Source organism: Mobula birostris, chromosome 29 (genome assembly GCF_030028105.1).
Source record: "Mobula birostris isolate sMobBir1 chromosome 29, sMobBir1.hap1, whole genome shotgun sequence".
NCBI lineage: Eukaryota > Metazoa > Chordata > Chondrichthyes > Myliobatiformes > Myliobatidae > Mobula > Mobula birostris.
In genome coordinates this window covers 13,778,660-13,795,248 of record NC_092398.1, presented here as the reverse complement: position 1 = coordinate 13,795,248, position 16,589 = coordinate 13,778,660, and the positions used below count along the sequence as shown (strand labels likewise).

The 16,589-nt window shown below is 42.1% G+C and overlaps 1 protein-coding gene across 1 annotated transcript in view; it reads left to right on the top strand.

Annotated features, from left to right (window-relative positions):
• Positions 1-14,116, top strand: part of pum1 (pumilio RNA-binding family member 1) — a 95,982-nt gene extending 81,866 nt beyond the window's left edge. The window contains 3 exon segments of the mRNA XM_072246846.1: positions 4,121-4,242; positions 6,175-6,367; positions 11,300-14,116. Of these exon segments, the coding sequence (XP_072102947.1) occupies positions 4,121-4,242; positions 6,175-6,367; positions 11,300-11,431 (447 nt within the window). The 3' untranslated portion in view covers positions 11,432-14,116.
• Positions 14,117-16,589: the final 2,473 nt, after the last annotated feature.

The window sequence follows — 16,589 nt, the reverse complement described above, 5'->3', positions numbered from 1 at the left end:
CCATGTATGCCCCAATCTTTAACCTGCTGAATTCAAAATGAATTCCATATTCTGTTGTGTGTAACATATCAAGCAAAAATTCTTCAAAATGTAATGTAAAATACAGAGTAAAATCTTTTTAGAATGTTATAGGCTTTGTCAAGTATTCTTGAACTATTAAACAATTTGAGTTAAGAATACTCGACAAACCACCCTCCTTACCAGAATGAATACACTGTCTCGCCAGCAGCGGAAGCTGAGGAGAATATTCCTGGCATGAGTGGTGCTCACTTGCACAGTATTGTGGCTTCTGAGCAAAGCAAATGTCACATCTCACTGGCTATGGGATATGGGTGTTTGTTGCCGATTGTGACGATTATGCCATTGGAACTGAGAAAAGTCAGCTGGAAGCTGGATGTGTGTAGCTGAGGTGTTTTGAAATTGAGCTTTGTAGTCACCCAATGTGAGGTGAAGGAAATTGGAGTTGTGCAAGAATAGGTAAATTGCACTGTGATCTGAGTGTTGTTTTGGATGAACATCAGACTACATTTTGTGATTAATTAATGCAGAAAATGATATAGTTACATAGTTTCAAAGGGTTCACACCTTTTCTTGCAATAGTGCATATATGTTTTCATATACTCCCCTGAGAGATTTGCTCTCCTAAGAGCATATTCAGCAAATCTGTAGAATAGTAATTTTAACAGGATCAATGAAAGATCAACCAGAGTGCAGAAAACAGCAGACTGTGGAAATAGAAATACTGTATAAATAAATAGCAGTAAATAATGAGGACACGAGATAAAGAGTCCTTAAAGTGAGATCATTGGTTGTGGGAACATTTCAATGTAGTTATCCCCCTTTGTTCAAGAGCCTGATGGTTGAGGGGTAGTACTTGTTCTTGAACCTGGTGGTGCAAGACCTGAGGCTCCTGTACCTTCTACCTGATGGCAGCAGCGAGAAGAGAGCATGGCCCGGGCAGTAAGGATCTCTGATGATGGATGCTGCTTTCCACCTACAGCACATCATGTAGATGTGCTCAGTTGTTGGAAGGGCTTTACCTGTGATGTACTGGCCCGAATCCACTGCCTTTTGTAAGACTTCCCGTTCAAAGGCATTGGTGCTTCTAAACCAGGCCATGATGCAGCCAGTCAATACTCTCTCCAATAAACAACTATAGAGGTTGGTGTATATGAAAAATAAAACTACTTCAAAGCTCTGAGAAAGTACTTTAATGATATATAGTATTCTTCAAACTAGCGATGAAAAAACACTTAATGTTACTTTGGGTATTTAGTGGGATCCTTGCAACGTGTAAACTCGAGTTTCTGAATATCTGGTTGCATCTTGGTTAGTTGAAGATTCCATCTTTTGACTACATCAAGATGGTTACGAGCTTTTGATAGACCTTAAATAAAACCAAATCCAATTAAAAATAACTGCTTTCTTCCAGAGCTGTGGAAATTTATTTTGAATATCACCAGTTATGTAGAAATTTTGCTTGTCATGTTTGAATTTTGCTCGAACTGTTATATCACTCTGGTAGGCTTTACACGTTCTTGCCGCTCTACAGTGTAGCCGTTTCTGGCAGATGACCCCTCTGCGGGTTAACTGCAGCCTTCATGTCATGTTTAATAAGTATTATAACACGCACGGGTCAGTGGAGGGCAGACAGAACCAGCCTTTTGCTGCACACTCGCTGATTGGCCTCGCTGCTGATAGCCCCCACCCAGTCTGCAGTTTGTGATTTGGGGGCGGATGTGGATTAGGGCTCAGTGGGCTGCTCTGCAGGGTGTGAATGGTAATTCGTGTGAATTGTTAAGCAGGAGCAGAGATGATGGCTGCACCCCACACACAAAAATCTGTTTTGCTGCCTCATTTACATCATCTAGCATATTTTTCCATTAATTTCATTCAGGATTCCAATTACATAGACTTATTTATTTTTGTTTATATATGTTAGTAATATTTGATTGAAACAGTAAACTTAAGGCCTTTTCAGGAACTCCTATGGCTGCCAGTTTCTTGTTGTTTTCTTCTTGTGGCCCCTACAACATCCAGCGTGGCCCATGGGGAGGGGGAGAAGAGGGTGGACGTACGTGGTAACCTCTTGCATCTCCAATTCCATCCTGCTCGCTCTGACAAATGGAGGCATGTCAAAGTTTGTTCCTTTTGCAGTGTTTGTTTTTACCCCCGCGTCAATTCTGTGAGAGTGAACTTCATTCCTGATCTCAAATATATTGGTAATGATTTGTGAATTCCATTTACGTGACTTTTCATAACCGGCACAGCTGTGATGAGAGGCTTGTCTGTACAGAGAAAAGAAAGTCCTTGTAGATTTTTGCTCATGAGAATGAGAATTCTTAATTGCCATTAGGGATGTTAAGGCAGGGTTTTTCCATTGAACTGATAATTGTCATTCATGTTTATAATCATAATTAACTCAGTTAATTTTTCTACTTTTTCTAATTTTCTAACTGCAACTGCTTAAATGGTGTTGGGGGAAATCATTGGTTTTCCTGAGTGTATGAGAAACTTGTCCCTTTGTATTGTCAGTACATTGGACGTTGATTACCCCCCCAGTTGGTGTTTTTGTGTGGCCTTGACTGCAAATGCTATTGCTGACTGGTGCTGCAAATAATTCTGCACCTGAGTAGCCAAGCAGCTATTCTAGACCAGGCTCATAGTGTTAATGTTGACTGGCATTCAGTGTAACTGCTTGTGCATAGAGGGAGCTCCCCACCTGGTGCTGTTGTACTTTTAGCTGATACCCACAATCTTTAGGTTTCTTTTCCGCTTCAGCATTGTATGTTTGCAGTAAATATTGGAAACTTTTCTATCTGATTAAAAATGTACTGCATTGGAGAGGGACCAGAGAAGGTTCCCAAGAATGATTCAGGGAATGAAATGGTTAATTTAAGAGGAGCGTTTGATTGCTCTGGGCCTGTACTCACTGGAATTTAAAAGGATGGGGAGATATGGGATCTCACTGAAACCCACTGTATATTGAAAGACCCAGATAGAGTGGAAGTGGAGAAGGTGTTTCTTACCATGGTGGAGTCCAGTAAAGAGGGGCACAGCCTCAGAATAGACGATCATCCCTTTAGAACAGAGATGAGCAAGAATTTCTTTAGCCAGAGGATGGTGAATCTGTTGAATTCATTGCCACAGGTGGCTTTGGAGGCCAACTCATTGGGTATATTTAAAGTGGTGGTTGATGAGGTGAGAATGGTAAACCTGATGGCATGAACAACGATTTCTCGAATTTCCAGTATTCCACCCCCCACTCCCCCCCCCGCAATCATTCCCCATAGACTTTTCCCTCTCAACTTATTTCCTTACCTGCCTATCACCTCCCTCTGGTGCTCCTCCCCATTTTCTTTCTTCTTTGGCATTCTGTCCTCTCTCAGCAGAGTTCCCCTTCTCCAGCCCTGTATCTCTTCCACCAATCAACTTCCCAGCTCTTTACCTTCCCCACCCTTCCCGTTTCACAAGCCCATCACTTTCTGTTTCTTCCTCCTCTGCCCCAACTTTCTTGCTCTGACTCTTTTTCCCAGTCCAGATGAGGGGTCTCTGTCCGAAACGTTGACTGTCTATTCATTTCCATAGATTCTGCCTTGACCTGCTGAGTTCCTCCAGCATTTTGTGTGTGGTACGTTTAGTTTATCTTTTTGGTTCATACTGCAGAGCTTGTACTTGCAATAGCTGTTTTATTTCAGTGTGCAACACCCTGGAATATTGTGATTTTTGAGGCAGCACTGTATTTTGAATGTACAGAGGTGAGGAATAGGGCCATTGAGGTAGAATAGATTTTCTCAGGGAGGGCCATTACCCAAAGCATTTTCTGCTTTCTATTCTAATCGACAGCTACTCATTAAATGGAAAATGACATCAGTGTTTTCTTACATAATCCTCTGATCAACAGTATGTTAAGTGTTGATGGCTGATTATGTAATTAGCATGGGGTGATGTTTACTTAATCACTATTATGCATTTTGTACCTCCCAGCTGAGTAAGTGCCTTATCCTTGAAAGCATCGTTGTACAAATCTAATTTGAGCCCTTAAAAAAAGTGTTGAAGTACCTAGTATGTTAATGATTTTGCTTCTTTTGTTACTTTAACTTTATTCGCTTACTTACAGGATCAGTACGGGAATTACGTCATTCAGCACGTTCTGGAGCATGGCCGGCCCGAGGACAAGAGTAAGATCGTGTCTGAAATCCGAGGAAATGTCCTGGCTTTGAGCCAGCATAAGTTTGCCAGGTACGGCGAGCAATACTCAGTTGAATTAGCGGAACTGGAATCTACCTTTGATTTGGTGGTGTGATCTTTTGTACAATGGAGCTCCTAGTTTATGTCCTCAGGCCCATTTTGCGGTGCACTGTTCCTTATAAGCTGCGCGGGTGCACAGCTGCGCAGTAACTGAAATGCTCCTGCGCACATAACCTTTGTTGCCACGCAGCTGGAATTTTCTTTTACATGAAGTTTTATTAAAGTGCCGCACAGTTTCCAGTCTGTGTATAAAATAAATAAATAAATATTTCCTGGTCAGAGCAATGGTTGTTCTGCGCAGCTGTAAAAACAAATTTGAGGGAACGTCGTTGCAGTGAAAAGACATTCTGATTTACAATTTGAGAATTCAGTATTTTTTTATTCTAAGGAGATTGGAAACCTTTGGGGGAAAATTTAAAAAAAAAGGCTTTTTCATTCAAGCCAGCTAAATTGCCATTTGTGTTCCAAGTTTCTTACCCTGTTCAGTTAACCTGAGGCTTGGATCATCTATGAGCTTTGGATACAGCTTTCTACTCTAAAATCTTGATCGTTCATAAAGAATGTGAAGAATTGAAATGAATTCTGAGGGTTTGAATTTAAATATTGATTTAAATGCTGATCTCAACTGAAGCATTATTGAACTTCACAGACAGCATCATCCTGTTCAATATAGTGTGTCTGGGACATCTGGTTACTACTTAGTAGAGTGCTGTACCTTTAGTTGAATTGGAAGTTTGTGAACAGTTTGCTGTTTAATGCTTGGAACAGCCAAGTGAGTCTCCCTTTTGCAGAATCTTAAAGTACAGATAGAAGCCATTCAGTCTTTTCTGTTCCTACTGTCTTTTCTGAGCTGAGCAATTAAATCCCATAATCCAGCAAAAAAGGTTTCTTTTCTGTGAAATACCTCATGATTATTTCTATGGGACCTGATTCTACTGTCCTTTCCGGTAGTTATAACAATACGGTTAGCGATCGGGTTGAAAGATTGCTGAGAAAATTTGTAAGGATTTTGCTGTGACTAAGTTATAGGGAAAAGGTTAGAACTTTCCACCCTCATTTTCCTATGCTGCAGGGAATATAGGAGAAACCTGTAAGGAGTTCCTATGTTCACCCCGTGACTGCGTGGTTTCCTCCCTCAGGTTAATTTGGTCATTCTAAATTGTCCGTGACTAGGCGAGGATTAAATCGGGATTGCTGGGCGGCGTGGTTTGAAGGGCCGGAAAGACATATTCCATGCTGCATCTTTATAAATAAGTAAACAGAATTTGTGAGGGCGGAGGGGTAAATACATGCAGCCCCACCCCCGAGATTAGGTGAGACTAAAACTAGAGGTTATTAGTTTAGGGTGAAAGGTGAAATATTTAAGGGGAACCTGGGGGTGGGGAGTGAAATTTCTTCACTCAGGGTGGTGTGATTGTGGAACAAGTAGTGGTTGTGGTCCAGGTTCTGGTAGATGGGCCACGGGATCTGATTCTGTGCTACAGTGCTCTATGGTTTTGAAATAAATGTTCTCTTTTTCCTTCTGCTCTGGTGTTGACCGTATTTGAAGGCTAGTCCCATTTGGTTCAGAAAGAGAGCTCCTCATCCAGTCCCCTGTTAAATGTCCGTTCTTTTGGCAGACCCAGTGATTCCCAAACAGCACCCTGTGGCCAAGGCAGCTAGGGTGCAAAGTCTAATTTTTTCTTTTCCTGTTGATATTTCAGCTTTAATAATGTTGAGCTAATTTCATGTTTCACAGTCCCCCTGTGTAAGCCTTTGTCACACCCGGTCTTGATTTTACATCTGACCCCTGGTTGGTTGTCAGCTTAGAGGTGCGAATGGATTTTCCGTTTAGCTATATTAAAACGTAGCTTAATTCGGAGTAGTTATTTTTAGTCATTGAACTTGTCAGCTGTCACAAGTGTGGATGCCTTTGTTTTCCAGCAATGTTGTGGAGAAATGTGTGACCCACGCCTCTCGTGCTGAGCGAGCTCTGCTGATTGATGAAGTGTGCAGTATTAACGATGGTCCTCACAGTGCCTTATACACTATGATGAAGGATCAGTATGCAAACTATGTGGTGCAGAAGATGATTGACGTGGCAGAGCCAGCCCAGCGCAAGATCGTGATGCATAAGGTGGGTTGAATACGACACTGATGTATTTTCAGTTTGACAAAGGGAAAAGCTTCATTTGTCACGGTATGTCGAAGCCTACAGTGAAATCTGTTGCTTGCGCCGAATCAAATCAGCGAGGATTTTTGCTGGGCGGCTCGCAGGTGTCAGCGTGCTCCTGGTTCTCACATAACATGTTGCCAATGACTTGCGAGTGCCGACTGTAATCTTTGGAATGTGGGAGGAAACCGGAGCACTTGGATGAAATCCACACGCTCACGGGGAGAAGAGGCAGGGTCAAGAATTGAAGCCCGATCTTTGTAGAGTGGCTGACGCTGTGGATGGTAATGCTAATGGCTATGCTACCGTGCTGCCTCCAGATGACCCGTTTGTCAAAATGGTCATCTCCGGGTTGCCAGAGGTCAAACGCACTTAAAATTTTAATGTAATTTTTTTTACTCCTCTGTTTAACACAGAGTATGTAAATAGTTTCTTAATGAAAACTCAGTCCCCCAAATTTTTGTAAGTATATCCTGGACCAAATCTTCAGGGGTGTCCATGCCCAGCTTAACAGGCAAGACAAAATATATTTGGGTTAAAAGATTTTGTTTGGGTTACTTTGTGCCTCGTGATTCTGAAGTCATAAATTCCAGATTCTAAGTTGTGGATTGTGAGACTGGTGCAGTGATGCGCTCGCTTGTGTTCTTGCTGCCTGTCCCCTGCGTCACGCTGATTCCCGTACTGTAGCTTAATCACGCTTTGCATCAACTGGAGGTTTCTTTATTGAATGGTGATGCATGGAATGATGACAGTGAAGTAATGACTCTCCTGACAGACAAAGGAATGTTCAGTCCATTGAGTTATAAATGAAAGTTTGTAACATCTGCCGTCAGGGAGTTCCAAAGGCATAATCTTGTACTCTCAAATCTTGAGACTTATTTATCTGGTACTGCAGTTTTTCTCCTTCCTCCTCCCCACATCAAAGTTCTGATGTTTCTTTTTGCTCTTTCCCCGAACTGAAGCTTGTTTTCTAGATTCAATCCAACTTTCTTGCACCCTCGACCCATCTCCTACACCTCAGGCCTCCGGCCACCTACTCCTTGTGGATACTGCTGCTGTCCCTGCCCCTTCAGGAACTCTTGCCCTTCAAAATGCATTGTCGGCGTGCGTTCTCTCCATAGCTGGCAAAATCGTCCAAAAAGGGCTGGTTACTGTCCAGCAACTGTCAGTTACCATCTCCTTTTCCTTTCTAAAGTCCCTGAGCTCATGTTTATTTGTGTTTAGGGACACAGCATGGTAACATAGCATTCCGGCCTGACAACCCTGCACTGTCCAATGATGCCCGAGTGTCCAATTAACCTAGTAACTTGTGCGTCTTTGGAAGGTGAGAGGAAACCAGAGCACCCAAAGGAAACCCACACAGTCGCGGGGAGATCAAACACTGCGCACAGCAGCAGTTTTGAACCCGCATCGCTAATGCTGTAATAGCATTACCCTAACTGCTATGTTACCATGCCACAGATTATTGCTCCAGATTCCAGCGTCTGCAGTCTCTCGTGCCTCATTTGTTAGTATCGATTTTGTTGTCATTTCCGGAATGAGGCTTGAGCTGGAAACAAAGAATCAGTCATGTTATCTGGGCATCTTGTGATCTGATCTATCTTCCCTGCAGTTTGTGGCTTAAATCCCTCATCATATTTTGTGCCCAAGCTGCACTACTCTTAGAAAAGTTACCTGTTTCTTATCGTCTTTTATATCCTCTACAGGACTTGAAGGCTCCTCAAATACTTTAGAAGTGTTGACAGCCAATCTACCCTTAAGGCTTCAACTAAAACCTGATGATAACTAGATGACCTATGTGGAGGGAAACATTCCTAAGTACTCTCAAGATAGTTAGACTGGACTGAGTAATGGGCAGCACTTTACTAATGACAGGAAAGTCTTGAGGGTTTGTGATTAGGATCATAATCATCTCTGGTAGCTGTCCAAAGCTGAACCGGACCATTCACAACCATGTTGTTGTGTTTTGACTTCCAATAGATGCTGACTGCAAAATTTACTGCTCATTTTCATCGCGAATGGCATCACTCGATTCCTTTCCTGCCTTATCATCTTCATTCTTCCCTTTTCCCTTTGGGGAAAAGGCAGGAGAAAGGGTTGATTGGGAAAATAAATCGACTATATGATCAAATGATAGATACAAAATACTCTGCAGATGCTGGGGTCAAAGCAACACTCACAATGTGCTGGAGGAACTCAGCAGGTTGGGCAGCATCCGTGGAAATGATCAGTCTGACTGATCATTTCCACGGATGCTGCCCGACCTGCTGAGTTCCTCCAGTGTGTTGTGAGTGTTGCTTTGATCAAATGGTCGGGCAGATTTGATGGGCTGAATGGCCCAATTCTGCACCCGTCTCTGTGGTCTTTTGGACCATGGCGACCTGACCAGTTTGTATCTCCTGCCCAAACTTCCTTCTGTATAAACCCATGCAGCTAAAACTACCCATGTCTTAATTTGTTCAAAGTCCTGGCCATCTGATCAGTCTTGTACAGTCAGTGCAGTCTTCCAGATTTGGTTTCACATCATCATCCCTGTTTTCAAATACCTATATAACCTCAGCTTATTTGTGTCTGGGACAACCTTTACTGCTAAATATCTTTGAGGTTTCTGTTCTGTTCCAAATCTGATCTCTTACACAAATGAATTAGAATTTTTCATTTGCTTTATAAACCCATAAAGGTATTGAAGCAGAATTAGGCTATTTGGCCCACCATTCACTCGTGGCTGATTTATTATCCCTCTCAACACTATTCTCTTGCCTTCTTCCTGTAACATTTGATGCCCCATCAACCTTTTTAAGTATACCCAATGCCTTGGCTTCCACAGCTGCCTGTGGCAAAGAATTCCACAGATTTACCACTTTCTGGCTAAAGAAATTCCTCCTCATCTCTTCTAAAAGGGACTCCTTGTATTCTGAGGCGGTTCTCCCACCCCTAGACTTCCCAAACTATTGGAAATGGAAACATCCTGCCCCTGTCCACTCTATCTAGGTCTTTCAGTATTCGATAGGGTTCATTGAGATCCTGTGCTTTGAACTGCCTCGACCCAAAAATCTTCCCACCACTCAAAACCTACCAGTTTGTCCAAGCCTGTGCCATTTCATCTCACCCTGTGACTCATTCCAAACATATTTAACTGGAAGTAGCTAAAATTACATTGAACTGTGTTAACACAAGCTGTTGAATCATGGGTCCCTGATATGAGGAATATTAAAAGGGTAAATGCAGGTAAGCAGTTGGGTAGGATTACAACCAGCGGTCACGGGTTATGTGTAAGGGGAACATGAAGGGAAACTTCACTCAGAGGGTCGAGAGAGTGTGGAACGAGCTGGCAGCAGAAGCGGTGCATGCGAGCTTGATTTCAATATTTAAGACAAATTTGGATAGGTGCATGGATAGTAGGGGTGTGGTCCCTACTGCACGTTGATGGGAGTAGACAGTTTAAATGGCTCAGCATGGACTGGATAGGCTGAAGAGCCTGTTTCTGTACTGTACTTCTCGATGACTCTTAAGACGTATTGTGAGTGAAATAAACAACTTTTCTTGCCACAGCAGATGTTTAACAGTTGGAGGGGTATGGGGGTATCGTCCATGTGATAAGTTTGGGCAGAATAATAGTTTTGCACAGACTAGATGGGCTGAAGGGGCTGCTTCTGTGCTGCAGTGTTTTGTGTCTGCGACAACCCTCCATCTTAAGGATGGCATATATCAGACCATCACATCACCTGTGTATATTCTTCCCTTCTGCCGGTTTCTGAATGGATGTTGAACCCATGAAAACTACCTCAATACTTTTTATTTTCATTTTTGCACTGCTTAATTTAACTTTTTTCTAGATTATGAGAACACTCAGTCCTCTTTTATTGTCATTTAGAAATGCATACATGCATTAAGAAATGATACAATGTTCCTCCAGAGTGATATCACAGAAAACAGGACAAACCAAAGACTAACACTGACAGAACCACATAATTATAACATATAGTTACAGCAGTGCAAAACAATACCATAAATTGATAAAGAACAGACCATGGGGACGATAAAAAAAAAGTCTCAAGTCCCGATGGACTCCCGAGTCCCCGATAGCAGGCGGCAAAAGGGAGAAGCTCCCTGTCATAAACCTCCAGGCACCGACCACTGCCGATGCCTTGGAAGCAGCTGACCACAGCTGACACCGAGTCCGTCCATCTGAAAACTTCGAGCTTCCGACCAGCCCCTCCGATACAGCCTCCCAAGTGCCATCCTCTGCTGAGCGCCTTCGACCTCACCCCGGCTGTAGAAACAAGCAAAGCCGAGGATCTGAGGCCTTCTGCTCCGGAGATTCTGGTTACCATACGGTAGCAGCGGCAGCGAGGCGGGCATTTCAGAAGTTTTCCAAATGTTCCTCTGTGTTCTCACATCTGTCTCCATCAAATCAGAATTGTGCACGGTCCCCTACTTGACAGATAACAGATATTCATCAGTGGAGAGGCCGCGCGCGCTGCCGTCGCGTCACCATCTTCTCCTTCCCCCTCTTATATATATTTAATAGGTATACTGTAATTCATGTGTTATTATTATTATGTATTATTTATTGTACTGCTGCTGTAAAGTCAGCAAATTACACAATGTGCTGGTGATATTAAACCTGATTCTGATTCTGCTTTAGTAGGGGAGGATAGTTTGTGAAAAAGCATGTGAAGGATTGGTCTGTATTTCATTAATGAATTGGAAGGTACATTGTTAGGAACTTGTCTTATCTAGAGGTTGGCCATAGACAAAAAATCAGGCAGCAGGATTGCAGCACTGTCTGATTTGCTCTGCCTTGAGCAGGTTTCCTGGTCTTGTTATTAGCAGTAGCACACTGAGAGATCAGCTCTTACTCTTGTAACTGCATGTTCAAAAATTTCTTTACAGATCAGGCCTCACATTGCAACCCTTCGCAAGTACACCTACGGAAAACACATCTTGGCCAAACTTGAAAAATATTACATGAAGAATGGAGTGGACCTCGGCCCCATTGGTGGGCCGCCGAATGGAATGCTGTAAATGTGAAATTTTTAAAGCAGAATTACTCCTCCCAACATCCCTTTCCTGGGGGACTAAAACGCGATTGACTGACGTGATAACCAGCAGCCTAATTCTCCACCTCTGCAGGCTCATAGCAAACAAAAAAAAAACATCTTGATTTTAGGTTGCCATACCATGCTAGCAAAAAGCAAACCAATTTAGTTTCTTCAGTGAAAGCATTTATAAATTTTATTTTGTCTGTTATGTATATATTATATATGATGCTTAGCAATTCTCAAAGTCCTATTTTTTCCAGGAGATGTTCACACTTTTTTTGGTTAATTTTTTAGAAATGATCACTGCCCTGCTTTTCTACCGTGTCTCAGTGATGTATAGGAATAGTGTACATAAGGTTTAAGATAAAGAAAATACATCAAAATTGTGATATTTTAGCCATCCCATTATATGTACAAAAAGTAGAAAAGTTCAGGGTGCTTTTTGGTGAAATTGGGCTTGTGTTAAATGCAGATTTGGCTCAATATACTCCTGCTGTGACAGTAAGATATCCAAGAAGTTGAAATCTACTTGTAATTATCTTTTTTTCTCATTATGGACATGAGCTTTTCAGCAATTATTTGACAAATTTATATTTAAATCAGTTACACAGGTTTTCAAAACATATGACGATTAACTTTAAAATGAAAGTTATTGTGTAAAAATAATAATTAAAACGGGCCCCACGGGTGTCCTTTTTTTCATAATTTTCCCTAACCTGTGGGTGTTTTTAAACCTGAATACCTGCTGTTTTTATGATTTGCATTGACTGCTCAGCCCCAGCTTTCTGGCCGACTCAAATTCCAGGTATGCTGTTTGGTTTTCTTTCATGTTGAGATCAACCATGGAACACAGTTTCTGTTTGTGTGTGTGCTCCCTCTGCGGGTGTGCCGCTTGCCTCCTATTCCTTCACAGGTAGGTGTGTACAATAAAATATAGAACCTAGAGGACTGATGTTTAATGAAATTCAGCCTGAGGAAGACAAAATGAAATCCAACCAAATGTTTGGTCTTGCTTATAAATATGTAGTGTATAATTGTTGTAGACTTTGCATATATATTTGTAGGTTTTTTTCCTTTTTGGCAATTTGATGTCTATCTGTATCTAAAATGTACCCTAGTAGTGGAGCATAATTTGACTGTACAATTGTACATTTGTAAACCTCTATAATGTAAATGTGGAAAGTTTGAACCAACTTTAACCCTTTGAAAACAAAAATGAGACTGTGCATTTCAGTGTATATTCACATTTTTTTCCTTTTGTCGTTAGCATATAGTATTGTACAATGTAAATTCTCAATCAGAAGTAAATTTTTGAAGGAAAATGTTCTATCTTTATACAGCTTAGGGAATGTAAAACACTTACTTTCTTTTTAATCTGTCACTTGATGGAACAGTAGTCTTTATAAATGTTGTGGAAAATTAATAATCTTCACATAGAACTTTTACAAATATTGTAATGTTTTTTTTTGTTGTGACAGTAAAAGAAATTGTGCATAGCAACAGAACCCCTAGTTACCATGGAAACAAAACTTCCTGTTCATCTTGTAAAGTGTGGACCTTACCCCTTTTGTACAGAAGATACCTGTATTTTGCATTTTTTGTCTACTTGTAAGTGAATGTATGATACTGTCAATTTTCTTGGTTTGAATATAGAAATGTAACACTACATTCATGATGTACATTTACAGAAAGCCTTGTGTATATTTCCAGAAGAACTTTTGCAAGTACACCTGTAACCATATGTGTATAATTAACAAACCTGTGTATGCTTGGCCTCTGCAAATATTTTTTGTAACTTTTTTCTTGTGTAGATTGTCTCTAAAAACAATGCGTGCTCTTTATTTTGAAAAGAAAAGTACTTTAAAATCTGTACTTGTGTTTTAAAAAAACTGGGTGGTTTGGTTAGACATTTTTGGAAAACGTCATTAAAAGAGCTAGTAATTCAATCATTCGATGGTAGCTATTTTATACGTAGTTGTACTTTCGGCATTTTAGTAGCTTGGGATTTTCTGCCTCTTTTTATACCATAAAGGGGTTTTTCTGTCTTGAACTGATGACACATACCCTGGTACACAGTTCCATCTGTTCCTTTATCTCCCTTTTTCTGCAAGAGCTTGACTATTAGTGACAGACTCGATTGTGGGTGTAGAGCGGATGCCTTCTCGTCTGACATCTGCATTCCGTACCTGGCCCCGGTCACTTATCCCTGGTCGTTTGTTTTCCCGTTGATGCCTCTTGTACAGAGATACAGTTACACTGCTCCCACTGCTGAACACAGTGAACTGTCCAGATCCAGCGCGAAACCGTTCTGCGCAGTGGGCTGTGGCCAGATTCTGCCTGGCCAGTTGTACGTGGGTGGGAGGGAAACACTCAGAATTACGTTCCTATCCTTAATCTGTAGAAATCCTCATTACCTTACAAAGTTCTACATCTGTGAAATATGTATCAAAATCTTGAATGTAAAGTGTTGTATATCTTATACATTTGTAGTCAGCGTTGAAATTATTTAATGTTTTGCAATCAAGTCGTGTTTTTAAATTTTGTGAAAAGATATCTATTAAATCTATCCTTTTCAAAAAAGATTGGATAAAGAATAGAACTTTCTGAAATGAGCATTTTTTTTACCCTGTGCAAAAGTCCAGGAGGTCGTATTTGCTGAAGTGTTAGCATCAGGCTTCCCAGTAAAAGTAAGGTTTGTTGATAACTGACGTGTATTTTTAAACTCAGTAAGATCACTCAAAACTTATGATTAAACAAAGCCACTGTTACTGGTTTGTGTCAATTTACCCGTCTTGCCTGGTGTACTTGTAATCAGCATCAGAATCTCTCTCCGCCTGTGTTCTTGGCCAAAATCATAGCTTGGTTTGCAATAATCAACGATGCTGAACAAGTGCAGCAGAGCAGGCTCATTAGGTCGATTGAGTTACTACCTGTTACACTGCTGGCGTTTAGGGCAGTAATAAAATCTCTGGTGGTCAGGGCGTCAGTGTCATCGTGTCAGTAGCTTTCCCTCGATTAGGAAGAATAGGGGGTGGGAAACAGCTTTGCCACCTGCAGCAAGTCGGCAGGTTCTAGGGTTTTTCCTGAAATTCAACAGCCTGCAGATGCTGGATCTCTTTAAATTTACTGGAAGTACATTTTCAGTCATCTCTCTAGGGCAATGTAAGGGCTGGCCGTGTCTGACATCGTGCAGCTGGACAATGGGTGCTGGAAAGCAAAAGGTGTGCCAGTGCTTTCAGTGAGCAAAGGAACTTCAGGCACGAGAGCCGGTTTCATTTCTGATCTCAATAATGGGCTCTCTAAAATACTCTTCCTGCCTTGGAAACCATTGCCGCATAATGTATGTCGAATGTGGGAGCCCCTGACCACCGGAGCCCTGTGCATCCTCTGTCATGCCTGGTTTGCCAGCTCCATTCGGGAGTCTCTGGAAGACGGCGTAAACTTCAGAAAAAGTGATTGGGGCTGCGGACCCCAGAAAATAACAAATTTGATTACTTCCAACCCCTCTCTGTTCCCCCCCCCCACCAGCAGGAGTTCATTTAGTGCTGGGGGCCACGAATAAGGTAGTTCTGGTCCAATGCTTCCTCCAGGTTTGAGAAGCAGGCATGCGGCAACCGTGGTTAATGCATAACTACACATGGCCAAAGTTAAATAACATGGGTAAATACCACGACCTGATCCCTCCCTCCCGAGAATTGCAGGTTGTACTGGCAATGCACACGTTTTAAAAAGCTGGTCGATGCACAGGGGCCTGTCCACCACCTCCCTCACATTGACGTCCTGGGTAGGTTAATTGGTAACTGAAAATTGTCCTCTGAGTTTAGTGTTAATCTGGGTTGCTGGGGCGACAGCGAAGAGCGGGAAGGGCCTACCCTGTACTGTGTGGCTAAATAAATATTTTTGCTCTTGGCGATGGACATAACATATAGCATGGTAATTGAGACAGGAAGCGGGGACATCAATGAGAAGTACTTTACGAAGGAGGGTGTAAGTGATTTCCAACCGGGGTGCTTGTCTTTTTCTGAAAGGTTTGGACACACAGTTGGCCTTAGTTTGTTCCTGGCCACCGCACCGTTCTGGTATAAGGTGCCTGCCTCTTGTTTGGAGCATTTGAAGATGAAAATCTATACCACGTTCAACCACTGTCAATCTACACTTTCTGATGTTTATCGGTACTCTCAAGCATCTACTCTGAAGCAGAGCGCAGTGTATCTGTTTTACAGTGAATGACAATTTAGAAAAAAAACACTAGCTTGTGGAAATCTGAAATATGAAAAGAAGTTGGAAAAGAGGCGATGGAAGAAAGAGCAGTTAACATTTCAGAACTGAGAGGGAAGCCAGTGGTAGAAGAGGGGGCAATGCAGTAGGTGAAAGATAAAGCGCGTGTGCTGGAATCTAGAACAACAATCTGCTCAAGAAACTCGGGGCTGAGAGGATGAAAGGCGTTGTCAAAGTTTTTGACCCAAAACATGGCTGACGGGATAAAGTAATTGCCGACGAGCGGCCATTTAATGTTAAGATTCATCTACATTAACGCCTCGCATTCAGCGTTCACAATGTGGTACCTCAACGCTGGAGCAGCTAAATGCAGACAGGGTGATTGTGCGGTGACAGGAGTGGTCCCGAATGCCGAGCTACATGCCACTTTAATCGTCATCCCGCACGGTTGAAATAAGGATCAGAGCAGAACTGAAGGATAACATCTAATCTCATCTGTGCACAGATGCAGCCTGCAGGCCTCGAACGGCTTCAGATAACTTGGTCGTTCAGTTTGTACTGGACTATTTTGCCCTCGGCTTGTTTCTGCAGCATTACATTGGCTACATTAGTAACATGTTACACAATCAGGAAGCAAAGCAGCTTCCCCGTTATTTCACCCAGTCTGAGAAATTCCCTTTGTCCACCCACTTCCTTCCTCCAACCTCTCCGCTGCCTCGTCCAGTTTGTCTCTTGAATATGAATATCGATTCACAAGCAAGAGAAAATCTGCAGATGCTGGAAATCCGAGCAACACACACAAAATGCTGGAGGAACTCAGCAGGCCAGGCAGCATCTTGGAAAAGAGTACAGTTGACGTCTCAGGCCGAAACCCTTCAAAAGGACTTTCTCCTTTCAGTTAAATAATAACCCCCGTTCTATTC